Genomic DNA, 18,908 nt, shown 5'->3' with positions numbered 1-18,908 from the left:
TAACATGTCAATTAACCTTTCAAAGTCACTCTGCAGGAATAAGCATTATTATGAGATTTTTTTATATTCATGATGTACAAAATTTGTCATGCTGATGTGAAAACATAATTCTCCCCTCATTCTTACTTCAAGTTACAAATCCTTCTTGCCAAAAGACATGAAAACCCAGATCCAGGAATGCAACTTCTTGACACGCAAGCGAATCCGCTTCCGCTTCAAGCGCTTCATCCAACAGTTCAGTCAGTGTCGGACAACAGCTCGCGACCTCAAGCTCAAGTACCTCATCAGCATAGAGTCCCTGGAGAGAGCATTCTACATGGAGACTTTCCAGGTCAAGAAACTGTCCAGCGGACAGGTCTTGATCCTGGTGGCAGCAGACAGTGGCATCCAGTGGTGTCGAGAAAAATTGAAAGATTCTGACCAGGTTATGTATTAATGCTGCAAAAGCTTTGTTGGTTTCCTCCCTATGGTCCCTCTGGAGGGAATGCTGAACTGAATTTTTAAATTATGCTGACATTTTTTCTCCGTCTAGGATCTGCAAACCTTGTGTGACTTTCTTGATGTCACTGACATCAGCATCAAACAGGCCTGCAAGGATGGAGTTACAGAAAGTCGAGTGGTCACTATCAACAAACAAGATGGCAAAAATGTGGTAATTTATTTATTTTGTGGTGTAAGCAGACATAAACCATTATTTTGAACACCTTTCTCTGGGAGCCATAGGAAAATGTTAAAATTCACCAGTTAGACCACATGTGTCAAACTCAAGGCCCGGGGGCCAAATATGGCCCACCACATTACTTTATGTGGCCAGCGAGAGCATAAAAGGTCACATTGTCTAAAAATAAATAGGTCAAAAGTGTGACCAAAAACCACATTTCCCACAATGCAGTTGTAAAGGCCATTTAACATTTAACAAAAACGTTTTGAACACAGTTAATGTCCTAACTTGTGTTTGAAGTTTTTTTTTTTTATTCACTTGGACAGTTTGATCCTTGATTGATAGAGTTCTTTGGGTTTCATAACCTGACAAAAGGATTTATGTTATAACAGAAACGAGTGAGCATATTTTTTTCTGTCTAACTGTAATGTTTGTAACTTTAATAAGTAATAAATTTAGAGTTATTTAACATTAAGGAGTAGTTACATTTATTTTACATTTCATTGAGTTACATTTAATTACATTTATAAGTTACATCAGGCCGTTTGAGGACAGCCGTTATGCTAATGTGGCCGTCAGTGAAAATTAGTTTGACACCCTTGAGTTAGAGGAACATTGGGCTGTCCTATTGCCTATACGGCAAGAGAAATTTAATACACAGCTCAGTGAGAAGTGAGGAACATTTGAAGCGCAGGGATTTTATCTAACAGTGATTTTTCATGTGTTTCAGGAGCTGGAGTTTCCCACCCTGGCTGAAGCCAAGTCTTTTGTGTCCCTGATTGATGGCTACTACCGGCTGACGACGGATGCACATCACTACCTTTGTAAAGAGGTAGCTCCTCCTCGGCTTGTGGAGGCTATCTCTTCCCATTGCCATGGTCCCATCTCGTGAGTAAAGAAGATTTCTTTCTACGATCAACATTAATGACAGATTTCATTTTCTTTTAAAAAAAAATTGCATGGGAATGAGGAGGAAAATAATTACTCCATCTCAAATGCATCAATGTACCCTAATCATAAAACAATCCTAAAGAAATTATATGACAAGCTAATTTTTGATACATTCACTGCGTCACATCTGACAGAATAACAAAAGACCCTTTTTTAGAGCCTTAAAATCACTGCACAAATCACACATATTTATTATGCTACATTATTCACATGCCTGTGTCTTTCGCTTTGATTACACCTGAACTGCAGAAGACATCTCTTTATATACTTTTATTGGGAAAAACTATTTTACATGACAAATAACTGAATGTGAGCTTTCCATTTAGTCAGTTTTCAAGAGGTAATAATTTTATGTCTTTGCTGAGATACAGGAAAATAACCTGTGACTACACCATGTTATGTTTTTTATTACAGAATTGAGTTTGCCATTAATCGGCTTCAGAAATGTGGAAACAAACGAGGATTATACATTCTGAGATGTAGCCCAAAAGACTATAATAAATATTTTCTGACTTTCCCTGTTGAGGTGAGTAACAAAAAACTTATAGTACTTTAAAGTTTGTTGGTGTAATTTTTCTGAGATAATGAATGAGAGATAGAAAGAAAGTGGGCTCATTTTCCCCAGTTTCCCAGTGAAAAGTACATCATCATCAGAGTTTACTTCACATCAGTGTCTTTTAATTGTGTAGTTAAGTCACTAAGCAGGTGTCACACCTAAAAGCAGAGAAGGTGCTGTTGCAGTAGTCACTTCCATCAGAGAGACTCAAATGGCATTGAATTTTCACTGTCTGCCCTTCTCTTTATGACTTCCAGATGTATGATGCTGTGGAATACAAGCACTGCCTGATAACCAGGTCTGCTAGAAAGGAGTTTAACCTCAGTGGAACCAAAAGAAACTTCAGCACCTTGCAGGAGCTCCTCAACTGCTACCAAAAAGAAACTGTACGCTCTGACAGTGTCATTTTTCAGTTCAGCAAGTGCTGTCCGCCTAAATCCAAAGGTAAAACTAACAGTGTCTGGTTTTATTAAGTGTGAGAGACATAGCGAGAATAGCTCTAATGTTTGCACAAGCCTTTATATGCTGCTAGTTGAGTGACAGGACAATGCTCTTGTTTAACTGTTACCTATGTTAGTGGTAGAATTGATTTATACTGTATGTTTAAACTGAGAGGGAAAAAAACATTGATATCTTGATTTATCCATTGACTGAATGTGAATGAGCATTGTAATCATGAGGCCTGTCTTCTTCACTACATTTCTCCTCATGAAGAGCTGTGCAGGCTAATGTTTTATAGTCTAGTGTGCCTCGATAAGATGCTAAATATTGTCTTTTTTTTAAGCGTGATTTAAAGTGAAGTTCATATTCTGACCAGTCATTATTGGAGAGTGACAGAGAGCCAGGACGACTGAAATATCTTGGGAGATCCCCAGACATTAATGATGAAGTACGTAGCAAAACATGTTGAGACATGTTTCGCTAAGTACTTCATGTTTCATACTCCATCTCTATGGGTTGAATTCTGAACTGATTAAATCAATAATGTTTTGAATGCTTGGATATTACCTTTTCTCCACCAACAGAAAAGTACTGCCTCCTCGTGTGCAGGAGCAACAAGAGCCCTGAAGTGCCAATATCTCCATCACTACATCGACACATCAGTCAAATGGTGTTTCACAAGATCAAGAAAGAGGATCTTGAATTTGTAAGATTTGTAGATTGATTTTCTGCTCGATGTTTCAGAAGTATTATCTCTCCTCATCTGTCTAGGACAGAATGTTTGCTGTTTATGGTTGTAGGATCAAGTCATTAATGATCTTCCTTTCAGATGGGGAGTCTGGGTCAAGGTACATTTACAAAGATCCATAAAGGGATCCGCAAGGAGGTGGGCGACTATGGATTAGTGCACCAGACTGAAGTGGTTATGAAAGTCCTGGACCAAGCCCACAGGAATTACTCTGAGGTGGGTTTAAAGCTGTGCAAAAAGATTGTTCTTAAGGGACACTGGATTTTTTTTCAGCCACAAGTCTATTATTTATAAAGACAAAAGTTGAAATTAACTGATCGAATCTTGTCATGTGATAATGGCTGAAATAGCTGTGGGGATTGGACAAATGACAACTGCTGCCTTACTAGGACATAAGCTGCATAAAATCTTTGCCGATTGTACCTGACTGCTTCTCTTTGTCAGTGTGTTGGGACTGTCACTTTGAACAATTTTTGTTTGACTTGTCCTTTGAATGTGTTTCCGCAAATAGGTAGATGTGTGGGTTGTACTCACTACCACTTAAGTAAAACATTAAGAATAGATGTTTTAATGACCGTATTGATGTTGGCACAAGACTATTGTGTTTTGACTTGAAAAACAAATTTATACACCTAACATATCATTGAACAGGTGATTTGCTCCAGGCTTAAATTCATGTATTTTGTCTGGTGGACCAATGAATCATCTCTGTCTTCCTGTAGTCTTTCTTTGAAGCGGCCAGCATGATGAGCCAGTTGTCCCATAAGCATCTGATCCTCAATTATGGGGTGTGTGTCTGTGGAGAAGAAAGTAAGTCAACCTTACACACGCCTCAGTTTTTGATTCTAAGAACATATTCTTCCAATACAGAGTGACATGAAAAATACGAGCTTATGTCCTTAAATTCAGTTGACATCAAGTGTGTACTGTTTTTCCATTTTTACCAATCTCTTTTAGCGCACAGTTAAGAGCAGTGATAAAACCACAGGCATACTGGGCTAGTGCTTAGCATTATAGTATCTTTCAGCTTAACCTCTTTGTTCTATATATTTCTCTGAATTTTTCTGTGACTGAATCTATTGAAGCTTCCAAGCATGTGTCTGGATTACGTTGTCTTTTTCAGATTTGTATTCATCGGTCTGAACTTTGAAATGATTTCTAAAAATTTTTGTACAAAAATTCTATTGGCAGAGCATCTTGCACTACTGGGTCCTGTATTACCATTCTCTCCAGCATATAGTGCAAAGGGATATAGACATCACTTTGTCTAGCTGTAAACTTTTTCATTGTCAGCCCAAAACAAAACCAATCTAAGATTTTTACATCTCTCTTATAAATACTTCATCATACATCAGATTTTCATGCCTGACAGTTTTGAACTGCCAGGCAGGAGGCCTAGAGGAAGACCAAAGAGGAGGTTTATGGATGTAGTGAAAGAGGACATTAAGGTAGTTGGTGTGAGAGAAGAGGATGCAAAGGACAGGGATAGATGGAGGCAATTGATTCGCTGTGGCGACCCCTGAAGGGAAAAGCCGAAAGGAAAAGAAGAAGAAGAGGAGGGAATCTGATGTATGATGTGACAGAGAAAACTCTGTCACAACCTGCCTGTTTTTTTGTGGAAAATATTCAGTTTGGACTGTTTTGAGAATGGAGTGTTTGACAATTCCCCAAAAATTTCAAACATATTCCCAAAATGGTTTATATATATCAAATGGCACCAGTGTAGCACACAGCTTTGAGAAATTTAAACTGTTTTTATGGCTGTGACATGGAGGGATGAACTTGTCAATATGCCAGTTCCATTATCATGTTTCATCAGGTGCATGGCTTCACTGAAATTAACATATGCATACAATATATATGATACAATAGTTTTGTGTTTTTCACACATAAACATACTTTTTTTTTTAATCTAGGGTGATATTAATTTGACGAGAATCGCAAAATTTCCTTAACACTTATCTCAGCAAAAAATGCTTTTCTTTCAGATATCATGGTCCAGGAATATGTGAAGTTTGGTTCGTTAGACACTTATTTAAAGAAGAAGAAGTCCTCGATAAACATTATGTGGAAGCTGGAGGTGGCTAAACAGCTGGCGTGGGCCATGAACTTCTTGGTACGAAACAGTGTGTAGTGCCAGGCTTAATGACAAATCTTTCATAAATTTCATAGTATTGGTGAATATTAATTTATTTGCTTGACATACTTGAAAGTGAACACATTGTCATGTTTACACAAATTGGTTAAGCAAACTAATGTGAAATTATGAAAAGAGACTGCTTCCTGTGTGTTTGTGACAGACCCATTAATCTTTCCTTTTTTTAACATGCAGGAGGAAAAGCATCTTGTCCATGGAAATGTATGTGCTAAAAATGTTCTCCTAATCAGAGAAGATGACCGGAGGGCTGGGAACCCTCCGTTCATCAAACTGAGTGACCCAGGTATCAGCGTCACTGTCCTACCCAAAGAAAGTGAGTTTGTCTCAGTTTAACTGTAGTACGTTTTTTGAATCAGCAGGGGACATCTTTCAACTGGGTTGTAACTGCAATGATAAGCAGTGGATTACTTCATGTGTCTGATAACAGGAAATGCATGTAAAAGTACAGTAGTAGAATCATAACATTCTGCCTTCAAAGTGGAATGAATGAATTGAAAATGAATAGTAGATTAACAGTGGTGGATTAAATGTTTGTGATCAGTCCTTATTGAGAGGATCCCCTGGGTGCCTCCTGAATGTATCAGAGACCCTTCCTCCCTGAGCCTGGCTGCAGACAAGTGGAGTTTTGGCACCACACTATGGGAAATCTGCAGTGGTGGAGAGAAACCATTAGCCACACTGGATAATGCCAAGGTAAGGTTGTTTGGTATGATGAAAAATATGTTAAAGAGGAAAGTTTAAAAGATGCTGGATGGTAGCAAACTTGTGTTTCGTGATGGTATGAGATTTTTTTTTACATTTTGGTACATAGTGTTTTGAATGTTGTAGAGTTGAGGATTTCATCCTAAATGCACTTTGGTGTTTTGTTGTCATACATTGTATTTCCGTTAAAATGTGTTTATTGTCAGAATTAAACTAACAACTTAAGTGTCCGATATACAGCATATATCCAAAATATCAGTAGTGAAAGTAACAAAGTATCTTCTCTCCTGTATTCTTACATTATAAAAACCTTTTTACTTTGGTGGAAAAACTAGGAAAATCCTTTGCTGTCATACCCCTTAAAAATATATGCACTTCAAAAATTTACATCATAAAATAAATCCACATGTACAGGTAGTCCTTAAGATCCGAACATCGGATTTCTAAACATCCATGGATATGAACATCCTCATGCCGCGGTATCCGACTACTGCAGCTCCCCTTTCTGCCACAACCCACAACGAGCAGTGTAACATTAACACCCCACAGATTAAGATTTCACATCAAGTCAAAATAACTGAGCAAATATAAGACTAAGTGAAAAGTTTACTCTAATGTTGGACTTCATATGGTCTGTTCGGCTTTCCTGTTGATGCGTCACCTGCAGTGTTTCTATTATCTACGTCTTTGAAAAATTCTGAGCAGGGAATGAACGCACAATGTATGTTCATGGGGACATGTATGAGGACTGTAAGACAGTAGTGAGGTGTGCTGTAGGTGTGACAGGAGTTCAAGGTGGAGGTGGGACTGCATCAGGGATCAGCTCTGAGCCCCTTCTTGTTCACTATGCTGATGGACAGGCTGACAGACGAGGTTAGACAGGAATCTCCATGGACTATGATGTTTGCAGATGACATTGTGATCTGTAGTGAGAGCAGGGAACAGGTTGAGGAGAAGCTAGAGAGGTGGAGGTTTGTCCTGGAAAGGAGAGGAATGAAGGTTAGCCAAAGTAAGACAGAGTTCATATGTGTGAATGAGAGGGACCGAAGTGGAAGAGTGAGGTTACAGGGAGAAGAGATCAAGAAGGTGGAAGATTTTAAGTACTTAGGGTCAACAATCCAGAGCAATGGAGAGTGTGGAAAAGAGGTGAAGAGGCGTGTACAGGCAGGATGGAACGGGTGGAGAAAAGTGTCAGGTGTGATGTGTGATAGATGAGTTGCATCTAAAATGAAAGGAAAGGTGTACAAAACTGTGGTGAGACAACAGTATTGTTTGGTCTATAGCAGTGGTTAACTTTGTTGGAGGTACCTAACCCTGCCGGTTTCATATGCTCACTCACCGAACCCTTCTTTAGTAAAATAAATAAATAAATAAAATTTCAAATTTAAGACATAAGTATATATTTTACTGGTGTGTTTAATGAATTGTGTATTAATGTAACCTTTGTCAAAGAAAAAAACCAAGACAGTGCATGAACTCACATGAAATTACCTATCTGCAAATCAGTTTGACTTCTGCTGTTGTTATTGAGAGACCAGTTTAGATATGCGTGGCTTCACCTTGGCATGTGTTACTCTTATGTTATTTTCACAGCAAAGTTTGTTTCTTTTGTTTTCCATGCAGCTTAAGTAAGTGTTCCTTTATTTTTGCCAGTGCCAGAGTAGAGTTGCTCAACTTGACGTTGCAAATCATGCAGAACGCTGACTCCCATCACGTTCCGTTATACAGTACATGTAAATTCACGTTGCACATATTCGTCCGACCACTTTTTTTTTGCTCAACATAGTTACTATAAATTAAAATATTAAGAAAGCAATCAGATGACGTACCATCATGACAGGCATAAATCGACTACTGAGTGTGCAAAATCCCATGTAGCACAGGTGGGCTAATCGATGTAGCGTGATCACCTGCAGTCAGTGATGGCTAAGGGGGGCGTGTCATCACGAATTGACACGATGTGTCAAATGTACACTGTGATTCGTGTATGTTTGGTAAAAACACCCGACACATCGTGCCGAACCCCTGAGACCGACTCAACGAACCCCTAGGGTTCGATCGAGCCCAGGTTAAGAACCACAGGTCTAGAGACAGTGTCACTGAGAAAAAGACAGGAGACAGAGCTGGAGGTAGCAGACATGAAGATGCTGAGGTTCTCTTTGGGAGTGACCAGGAAGGATAGGATCAGGAATGAGTACATCAGAGGGACAGCACATGTTAGAGGTTTTGGACAAGTCAGAGAGGCCAGACTGAGATGGTTTGGACATGTCCAGAGGAGAGACAGTGAATATATTGGTAGAAGCATGCTGAGTTTTGAACTGCCAAGCAGGAGGCCTAGAGGAAAAGACCAAAGAGGAGGTTTATGGATGTAGTGAAAGGACATGAAGGTAGTTGGTGTGAGAGAAGAGGATGCAGAAGACAGGGTTAGATGGAGGCAACTGATTCGCTGTGGCAATCCCTGAAGGGGAAAGCCGAAAGGAAAGGAAGGAAGGAACGTTCGTAAACATCGAGTTCTGTTAACAATTTGGGTTAGGTTGAAAGTTAGAGCCCGCAATATAGACTACAGGCTATCAGTGAGAAAACTCTGTCACAACCTGCCTGTTATTTATTAAATTACTGTATTGACAGGGTCGTCCCCCTGTACGAGCCAAATGATGTTTGGGTAGAAACCAATGTTGGCCGGGTAAGGTTTCTGTCCGGAAGAATTAATAGTTTTTTTGACTGCTGAACAGTGAAGTCTGAATGTTTTGCTATTTGATGTCCATTAAGTGAACAGAGAAACTTAATGGAAATAAAACGGAGAGATCAAACATAAAGTGGCGTGTCGGACTTTTGATTACAATGAAGCGCGTCAGCGTGTCATGCACGTAACTAACTTAAATTTTGACTTATCCTCTTTTGTTTTGCAGAAAAGTCTTTTCTATGAGGACCATCACCAGCTTCCTGCACCAAAGTGGACTGAACTAGCTAATCTGATCACCAGCTGCATGGACTATGAACCCATGTTCAGGCCCACTTTTTGTGCTGTTATTCGTGACCTTCACAGCCTCTTCACACCAGGTAAGTGTAACTAAAGACATCTCTGGTGTAGAAACATGGAATTTAGGTCACAAGTATGTGGCTTGTGAAACAATTTCAGACAGACATATTTAATATGGAGCAACATGAGGGTGAAAAAGAATTCTCATCTCTCCCTTGATTAGACATTCTTAGCTGATACAGTGAATGGCGTGAGCAATGCAGTTTGTGCTGTGTCGAGGTAATTCATCTGGTTTGCTGTGAACCTTAGGTTAAAAAAACTATTTATTTCATATCTGTGTGTCAAGTTCAGAGATTTTTTTGAATCATAATTAGCCTAGTATCAGGACAAACGGTATTGACGATGAAGCACTGCAATTTTCAGCTTGTCTGGACTGACTGATTCTTGGTAAATGTGGATTTACTTTGGTCAGCACTGTATGCTACTGCAGTCTTTTTTTAATGTGTCTTATTTTTGTCTTTGTGTCCCCAGATTATGAGTTGATTGTGGACAGTGACATTCTGCCAAACAGGACAGTGGGTTCTGGCTGGTCAACGGGGGGTTTTGAGAGTCACGATCCGGCACAGTTTGAAGAAAGACACCTTATATTCCTTCAGCAGCTGGGCAAGGTGCAAACAAATAGGCAAACTGTGCTTTTAAAAGCCAATCTATGTTAATAAGATCAGACACCATTTCCTTTATTTATGGTGTGTTGTTATATTTTAGATTTCTAGTCTTGCCTCAATAAATTAGAATTTGGTGAATCAACTGGCGGCACAGTGGCGCAGTGGTTAGCGCTGTCGCCTCACAACATGGCTGACCAGGGTTCGAGTCCCGCTCTGTGCAGAGTTTGCATGCTCTCCCCGTGTCTGTGGGTTCTCTCCGGGTTCTCCGGCTTCCTCCCACCTCCAAAAGCATGCGTTTCAGGTTGATTGGCCGGTCCCAAATTGCCCGAAGGAGTGAGTGTGTGTGTGAGTGGTTGTATATCTTTGTGTGGCTCCGCGGTGCACTGGCGTCGTGTGTCCCCCCCTCACGCCCTATGCCACTGAGATAGGCTCCAGCTCCCCGTGACCTGCTGCGGCGGATGTAGCGGTGGTGATATGGAAATGACTGACTGACTGAATCAACTGATGTGAACTGAGATTTTATAACAGAAAGCAACTTTTAAAAAGATGTTATATTTTTATGTAAATGTGGTTAAACTAAAATGGAATTATAGTCTCCATAAAGGTGTTTAGTGAAAATTTACATATATTATGATTTGATAATCATAAAGGAAAACATTGAGATTCTAAAATTAGCTCCTTTGCTGATATAGTGAAAGTAATCCACCAAATTTCTCTCCACTACTACACTACTACTAAAACGTGTTTTCTGCTTGTCTGCTGAAAAAGAATAATGACTCCATTTCTTAGTGCAAAGCTGACATTGCTTTGCACTAACTTTTGGTTCACTTGAAAAATAACTCCAAAAGCGAACTCTGGTGAAAAGGGAAAATTGGGATGTTTTACTTCCATCTGTCTTTCCTTTAAGGGGAACTTTGGTAGCGTGGAGATGTGTCGCTACGATCCACTTCAAGACAACACTGGAGAGGTTGTGGCCGTGAAAAAACTCCAGCACAGCACCGCAGAACACATTCGAGACTTTGAGCGAGAGATTGAGATCCTGAAGTCTCTGCAGCACGAGAACATTGTCAAGTACAAAGGCGTCTGCTACAGTGCAGGTGGAGTTGATCTGAAATTTAGTACCTTCTTTCTCCACTCCTTTCTTTTTCTTTTAGAACTAAAAACATTTTCTTTTTGGGGAGGATATTAAAAATATACCTGACACACGCGTTAAATTTCAGTTCGACACCACTGATTTGCTGTAACTCTTCTAAACCAGCCAATGAACAGTTAACTCATGCATGCATGAATCAACAATAAAAAAAACTGTTAAAAGTGTTATTAGAATTCCGTATATCCATCCATCCATCCATTGTCTTCCGCTTATCCGGGGTCGGGTCGCGGGGGCAGCAGCTTAAAGCAGGGAAGCCCAGACTTCCCTCTCCCTAGCCACTTCGTCCAGCTCCTCCGGGAGAATCCCAAGGCGTTCCCAGGCCAGCCGGGAGACATAGTCTCTCCAGCGTGTCCTGGGTCATCCCCGGGGCCTCCTCCCGGTAGGATGTGCCCGGAACACCTCACCAGGGAGGCGTCCAGGAGGCATCCTGACCAGATGCCCGAGCCACCTCATCTGGCTCCTCTCGATGCGGAGGAGCAGCGGCTCGACTCTGAGTCCCTCTCGGATGACCGAACTCCTCACCCTATCTCTAAGGGAGAGTTCGCACACCCTGCGAAGGAAACCCATTTCGGCCGCTTGTATCCGGGATCTCGTTCTTTCAGTCACGACCCACAGCTCGTGACCATAGGTGAGGGCAGGAAAGTAGATCAACCGGTAAATCGAGAGCTTTGCCTTTCAGCTCAGCTCCTTCTTCATCACGACGGACCGATACAGAGTCCGCATCACTGCAGACGCTGCACCGATCCTCCTGTCGATCTCCCGTTCCATCGTACCCTCACTCGTGAACGAGACCCCAAGATACTTGAACTCCTCCACTTGGGGTAGGATCTCATCCCCAACCTGGAGAGGACATTCCACCCTTTTCCGACTGAGGACCATGGTCTCAGATTTGGAGGTGCTGATTCTCATCCCAACCGCTTCACACTTGGCTGCGAACCGCTCCAGTGAGAGTTGGAGATCACGGCTTGATGAAGCCAACAGCACCCAGTCATCTGCAAAAAGCAGAGACGCAATACTGAGGCCACCAAACCAGACACCTAGAAATTCTGTCCATAAAAGTTATGAACAGAATCGGTGACAAAGGGCAGCCTTGACGGAGTCCAACCCTCACTGGAAACGAATCCGACTTACTGCCGGCAATGCGGACCAAACTCTGACATTGGTCGTACAGGGACCGAACAGCCCTTATCAAGGGGTCCGGTACCCCATACTCCCGAAGCACCCCCCACAGAACCCCCTGAGGAACACGGTCGAACGCCTTCTCCAAGTCCACAAAACACATGTAGACTGGTTGGGCGAACTCCCATGCCCCCTCAAGGACCCTGTGGAGGGTGTAGAGCTGGTCCACTGTTCCACGGCCAGGACGAAAACCACACTGCTCCTCCTGAATCCGAGATTCGACTTCCCGATGGACCCTCCTCTCCAGAACCCCTGAATAGACCTTGCCAGGGAGGCTGAGGAGTGTGATGCCCCTGTAGTTGGAGCACACCCTCCTGTCCCCCTTCTTAAAAAGGGGGATCACCACCCCAGTCTGCCAATCCAGAGGCACTGTCCCCTATCTCCACGCGATGTTGCAGAGGCGTGTCAACCAGAACAGCCCCACAGCATCCAGACCCTTTAGGAACTCTGGGCGGATCTCATCCACCCCCCGGGCCCTGCCACCGAGGAGCTTTTTAACTACCTTGGTGACCTCAACCCCAGAGATAGGAAAGCCCGCCTCAGAGAACCCAGACTCTGTTTCCTCATGGGAAGGCGTGTCTGCGGGATTGAAGAGGTCTTCAAAGTACTCTCCCCACCGAGTCACAACGTCCCGAGTTGAGGTCAGCAGTGCCCCATCCCCACTATATACAGTGTGGATGTTGCACTGCTTCCCCCTCCCGAGACGCCTGATGGTGGACCAGAATTTCCTCGAAGCCGTCTTGAAGTCGTCCTCCAAGGCCTCACCAAACTCCTCCCACGCCTGGGTTTTTGCCTCAGCAACCACCAAAGCCGCATTCCGCTTGGCCAGCCGGTACCTATCAGCTGCTTCAGGAGTCCCACAGGCCAAAAAGGTCTGATAGGACTCCTTCAGCTTGACGGCATCCCTTACAGCTGATGTCCACCAACGGGTTCTGGGGTTGCCGCCACGACAGGCACCGACCACCTTACGGCCGCAGCTGCGGTTGGCCGCCTCGACAATAGAGGCGCGGAACATGGTCCACTCAGACTCAATGTCCCCCGCATTCCCCAGAACGTGAGTGAAGTTCTGCTGGAGGTGGGAGTTGAAACTCCTTCTGACAGGGTATTCCGCCAGGCGTTCCCAGCAGACCCTCACAATACGTTTGGGTCTGCCAGGTCAGACCGGCATCTTCCCCCACCATCCGAGCCAACACACCACCAGCTGGTGATCGGTTGACAGCTCTGCCCCTCTCTTCACCCGAGTGTCCAAGACATGCGGCCGCAAGTCCGAGGTCACCACCACAAAGTCGATCTCGAACTGCAGCCTAGGGTGTCCTGGTGCCAAGTGCACATATGGACACCCTTATGTCTGAACATGGTGTTCGTTATGGACAGTCCGTGACAAGCACAGAAGTCCAATAACTGAACACCACTCGGGTTCTGATCGGGGGGGCCGTTCCTCCCGATCACACCCTTCCAGGTCTCACTGTCATTGCCCACGTGAGCATTTAAATCCCCCAGCAGAACAATGGAGTCCCCAGTGGGAGCGCTCTCCAGCACCCCCTCCAAGGACTCCAAAAAGGGTGGGTACTCTGAACTGCTGCTTGGTGCATAAGCACAAACAACAGTCAGGACCTGGCCCCCCACCCGAAGACGGAGGGAGGCTACCCTCTCGTCCACCGGGGTAAACCCCAATGTACAGGTACCAAGCCGGGGGGCTATAAGTATACCCACACCTGCTCGGCGTCTCTCACCATGGGCAACTCCAGAGTGGAAGAGAGTCCAACCCCTCTGGAGAGGACTGGTACCAGAGCCCAAGCTGTGTGTAGAGGTTAGCCCGACTATATCTAGTCGGAACTTCTCGACCTCACACACCAGCTCAGGCTCCTTCCCTGCCAGGGAGGTGACATTCCACGTCCCAAGAGCCAGCTTCTGTAGCCGGGTATCGGATCGCCAAGGTCCCTGCCTTTGGCCACCGCCCAGCTCACAATGCACCCAACCCCTATGTCCCCTCCCACAGGTGGTGAGCCCATGGGAAGAGGGACCCACGTTGTCCTTTCGAGCTGCGCCCGACCGGGCCCCATGGGTGCAGGCCCGGCCACCAGGCGCTCACCTTCGAGCCCCATCTCCAGGCCTTGCTCCAGAGGGGGCCCCCAGTGACCCGCATCCGGGCAAGGGAAAACGTGTTCCAATATTTTTAATCATCATGTGGGGTCTTTGAGCAGTACTTTGTCTGGTCCCTCACCTAGGACCTGTTTGCCATGGGTGACCCTACCAGGGGCAGAAAGCACCAGACAACTTAGCTCCTAGGATCATTGGGACACACAATCCCCTCCACCACAATAAGGTGACCACTCAAGGAAGGGGAAAAATAATACTTAATAAATATTACTTGTAGTCGGCAGTGTTGCACTTCCATTTCCCTCTGTTGAGTTGCACACCAACACATTTGTAATCTTGAACTATTAAGACATTCTACGTCAGAATGCACAGTGGTTGTGTGGCGGTCTTGTTCCTCCTGAAGATATCTCTTTGGTCATGGTCAGATTCAGCAGCAAGTGTTTTTTTAAATGAATGAATGAATAAATGAGTTCATTTATTTTGAGTAACAATACAAAATAACAATAACAAACAATAATAAATACACCAGAATGGTGTGAACACTATCCGAAAAGGAGTAGGCCGAAGTGTAAACTTGTTAAACTCCTACCCCCTTATTCTCAAAAAATACTCATTAAAAAATACTTGATGATAATATTTACTAAAGTAAATCTATATCACTGAACATTTTTTGGATGTTACGTGGCAATGAATTGTTTCTTGCTCCAAACATTATTATTGCAATTTTATATTCAACAAGGTTCATAAACTTCATGGCAAATGATCTGTTGGTGTGCTCCAGATAGCCGACCTTGTTAAATATTCTAATAGCTCTTTTTTGTGAAAATGCTTAATGGTTTCAAATTACCTTTATAGGTGCTATCCTAAATCTCTGTACAATAATTTAGATAGGGTAGTACAAGTGAACAATATAAGATGTATAGTGATTTATGGTCCAATATGTGCTTTGTTTTACCCAGAACTGCAATACTACGTGCAAGCTTTGTTCATATGTGACTTATATGGGGTTTCCAACAGATTTTGTGGTTCAGTAGTACGCCCAGAAATTTGTTTTCATAAACTCTTTCGATTTTAACATCATCTACCATGATTTGCACTTGTACATCTATTGTGCAGTGTCCAAATAGCATGATCTTTTGGTTTTACTCAGATTCAAAGACAATGTATTTACGTCAAACCAGTATTTTAATTTACTCATTTCTGCAGTGGTGACCTCTAAAAGCTGCTGAAGGTTTTCCCTTGAACAAAATGCATTTTTGTCATTGGCATATAAAATAAATTTCAACATATTTGACACATTACAAATATCATACATATACAGAATGAATAGTATCGGGCCTAACACTGACCCCCGTGGGACTCCACAGGTAATGTCGGCCCAGGTTGATTTGTAGTCACCTATTTGTACAAATTGCTGTCTGTTTTGCATATTTCTGACTATCAATACAGTCAGTGATCTCCTCTGTCAATTCCATTAGTGTCATCGCTGTTGACCTGACCCCATCAAACCACTCCATGAACTCATCAGTCACTGCCCAATAAAAATCATGCAAAAAAAACCCAAGATCAAGCCCTAGGCATGCAGGCTATAATGGGTTGCTCTCAGGAGCTCAGTGACTTTTAGCATGATGCACTGATAGGAAGTCACCAGAGCACTAAGCAAGATCCATTAAGACATTTAATGAGTGAATTAGGTATTGAAGAGCTTCACTGGCCTGCACAGAGTCCTGACCTCAACCTGACAGAACAGAATTGGGATGAATTAGTGCAGCTTTGTGAATCAGGCCTTCTTATACAAAATGAGTATCTGACCACGTGTGTGCGTGTGTGTGTGTGTGTGTGCACGAGTGCGTGTGTGCAAGGAATGGAGTGTTGCTCATGACCTTGTGTATTATGTGGCTCTTTGCAGTAACAGTACAAACAAGGCAATCACAGACTGCAACATCCCGCAACACCCTGACCTACTTGCATAGATCCAATATCAAAGCTATTGCTCTGACCTATTTTCATAGAGCTTTGATCTATAGTCTTATTCACACTCGCCTTCTTATCCAGTTCCTAAGTGTACAAAAGTTTAGATTTGACCTTGACCTAGTTTTCATCTCATTTTCATCCCCTTTTCCGCCCAAAAAGAAAGTTGCAAAATACCAGTATTTATGCTGGTATTATAATTACATCTCGCTTCAAAGCGGTGATATAATTGTCTGTGTTTGTCCGTTCGTTCATCCGTTCGTTAGTCCAGCAAATATCTTCGCAACCATTGCAGATAGACAGATGAAACAAAAAGCACATTACTTGGGCAGCAAAGGGGATGAAAATAAGATGATGACCTTGACCTTGCGATAAATAGGTCAAATTTCAACTTTTGTACACTCAGGAACCTGATAAGATAGAAAGACGAGGGAGAAGGCCAGTGTTAGACCATATATCAAAGTTACTACTTTGATGTACCTATGCACTAGCTTTGATCTATGGTCTGAGCTTTGACCTACCCTGAAAGGTCATAGCTATGTACTTGTTAGGTACTGCTTTCACGGTACCCTGACCTACCCTGGAAGTAGGTCAGGGTAAGTTGCGGGATGTTGCAGTCTCTGACTACCTTGGTTCTTGTTTTATTTTGTTGTTTGTCCGCCACACCTTAAAAACTTGTTTTACTCCTCTCAGGACGAAGAAATCTTCGTCTCATCATGGAATATCTTCCCTTTGGAAGTCTGCGAGATTACCTCCTGAAAAACAAGGAGAGGATCGACCACAAGAAACTTGTACATTACACTTCACAGATATGCAAGGTACTTGATTTGTACAGCTTTTCACTTACTATATAGATGGAGGCAACTAATTCACTGTGGCCACCCCTGAAGTGAAAAGCCAAATGGAGAAGACGAAGATTTAGAGCTGCAACAAATACAGCACTTTTTCTGTGCCATCACAGGGTATGGAGTACCTGTCAAGTAAGCGGTATATCCACAGAGATCTGGCAACACGAAATATCCTTGTGGAAAGTGAAATGAGGGTAAAGATAGGGGATTTCGGCCTCACTAAAGTTCTGCCTCAAGACAAGGAGTACTACATGGTCAAAGAGCCAGGAGAGAGTCCAATATTCTGGTAAGACTTCTGTTTTTCTAACTTTTAAAAAAAGTGTCCTTCATTAATATTTTTTTGTTTTGTTTTGGTTTTTTTCCCCTGTGATACTGGGCATAGTTTGCTTAAAAGCTCAATTTCTTTCATAAGAGATCAACGCAGATAAAAGCTGATAGTCCTCATGTGCTATTTCCTCTAGGTATGCCCCTGAGTCCTTGACTGAGAGCAGGTTTTCTGTGGCATCAGATGTCTGGAGTTTTGGTGTGGTGCTTTATGAGCTCTTCACCCACAGTGACAAAAACAGTAGCCCACCTGCAGTAAGTTACCTGTTTCACTACCTGTTGATCTAAATATTCACTGCTTTTGACACTAAGAGTTGAAAATGTGAAAAATTTTATTATTTGGGTGTGTATTTACAGATTTCAAATATATTATCTGTGAAGATGAAGGTTTCATGGCAAACAATGAGTTTTGACAGTCAAAAAACAAAGTTTTTGGTCCACCTGTCAAAGTTTTCGCAATCATACAGATTTGTTTCTTTCACTTTTAATTTATTATGTGTACTTTTAATGATTTGGGGATTTGGATTTCTAATTCAGCAGTTTGCTACTCGTTAATACCTACTTTCCTTTGTTGTTTGGAATGCTACTTACAACATGTGTTGCACAAGATTTAAAGACAGGTTTTTAAACAATGATCGAGAGCAGCTCAGTGCTCAAGTGCTATAGTATGTACCTTTTGGCCAATCAGGGTGTGATTATGGCCCTTACTTGAATTCTTTGTATAGGAGGGGGAAAGCACGTCTAGCATCTAGCTCATCTCACTGCAGTCTTCAGTGGAAGAGAAAGTGAGCCTGAATTTCTGGTCTGTTACGGCCCTTTTCAAAGTTCAAAGTCAGCGTTATTGTCAGTCCTGCTACATATGTACACATACCAAGAACTAAAATCACATTTCTCTTAAAGCCTATAAACTAGTGCTGTCAGGCGATTAAAAAAATAATCTAATTACAGGATTTGTAATTAATCAAATTAATCACATTTTAATCTCATACCTGCTAAAGGCCCCCAAATAAAGAATTTGAATCCTAGGACATTACAAAATTGTAGTGCATGACTAATCAATAGAATACACCAAGAAGATAAGATTTAAAATCCATTTTTATTGGTTAAGTGTGCTTTATAAATGAAATTCAAAACAAAAAGGCCAAGCACATCAGCAAACCAATTAGGCCAGGTGCATTTCTCAAAAATGCAATAAGAATACAGTTAAATAAAATTCAGAAATTAAATAAGGCTGAGTCTCAAATAGGCACATAAGCAGACTCTCATCAAAATGAATACTAAAGCTGACTCAATACAGCAATTCAAAATGAATAATATAACACACCTCTAAATAAGGCAACATCAATGAGCAAGATGCCAACAAGCTTTTCCTTTAAAAAGATAAGCTTACGTTCAACTCTGTGTCCTTGACATGTTTTGCATTTAAATGATACGTTAGGCTGGAGCTGCTTTGGTGATATGAAAATTCTGT

At 42.3% G+C, this 18,908-nt stretch overlaps 1 protein-coding gene across 6 annotated transcripts in view; it reads left to right on the top strand.

Moving 5' to 3' along the window:
- The window catches only part of jak2b (Janus kinase 2b), a 33,377-nt gene that overhangs the window by 6,471 nt on the left and 7,998 nt on the right, over nucleotides 1–18,908 (top strand). For 4 of the 6 annotated variants that reach the window (XM_068310194.1, XM_068310195.1, XM_068310196.1 and 1 more), the window contains 17 exons: nucleotides 133–424; nucleotides 533–652; nucleotides 1,392–1,549; nucleotides 2,027–2,138; nucleotides 2,426–2,612; nucleotides 3,194–3,315; nucleotides 3,439–3,573; nucleotides 4,080–4,167; nucleotides 5,346–5,473; nucleotides 5,690–5,828; nucleotides 6,057–6,208; nucleotides 9,127–9,277; nucleotides 9,729–9,865; nucleotides 10,770–10,959; nucleotides 16,959–17,083; nucleotides 17,227–17,399; nucleotides 17,575–17,692. In XM_068310194.1, coding sequence (XP_068166295.1) covers nucleotides 133–424; nucleotides 533–652; nucleotides 1,392–1,549; nucleotides 2,027–2,138; nucleotides 2,426–2,612; nucleotides 3,194–3,315; nucleotides 3,439–3,573; nucleotides 4,080–4,167; nucleotides 5,346–5,473; nucleotides 5,690–5,828; nucleotides 6,057–6,208; nucleotides 9,127–9,277; nucleotides 9,729–9,865; nucleotides 10,770–10,959; nucleotides 16,959–17,083; nucleotides 17,227–17,399; nucleotides 17,575–17,692 — 2,527 coding nt within the window. The other 2 variants (XR_011035001.1, XM_068310197.1) reach the window with 2 other exon arrangements.

Source organism: Antennarius striatus, chromosome 3, assembly GCF_040054535.1.
Source record: "Antennarius striatus isolate MH-2024 chromosome 3, ASM4005453v1, whole genome shotgun sequence".
Taxonomy (NCBI): Eukaryota; Metazoa; Chordata; class Actinopteri; order Lophiiformes; family Antennariidae; genus Antennarius; species Antennarius striatus.
Note: the sequence above shows the minus strand (reverse complement) of the source record. Positions and strands in the feature narration are given on the sequence as shown.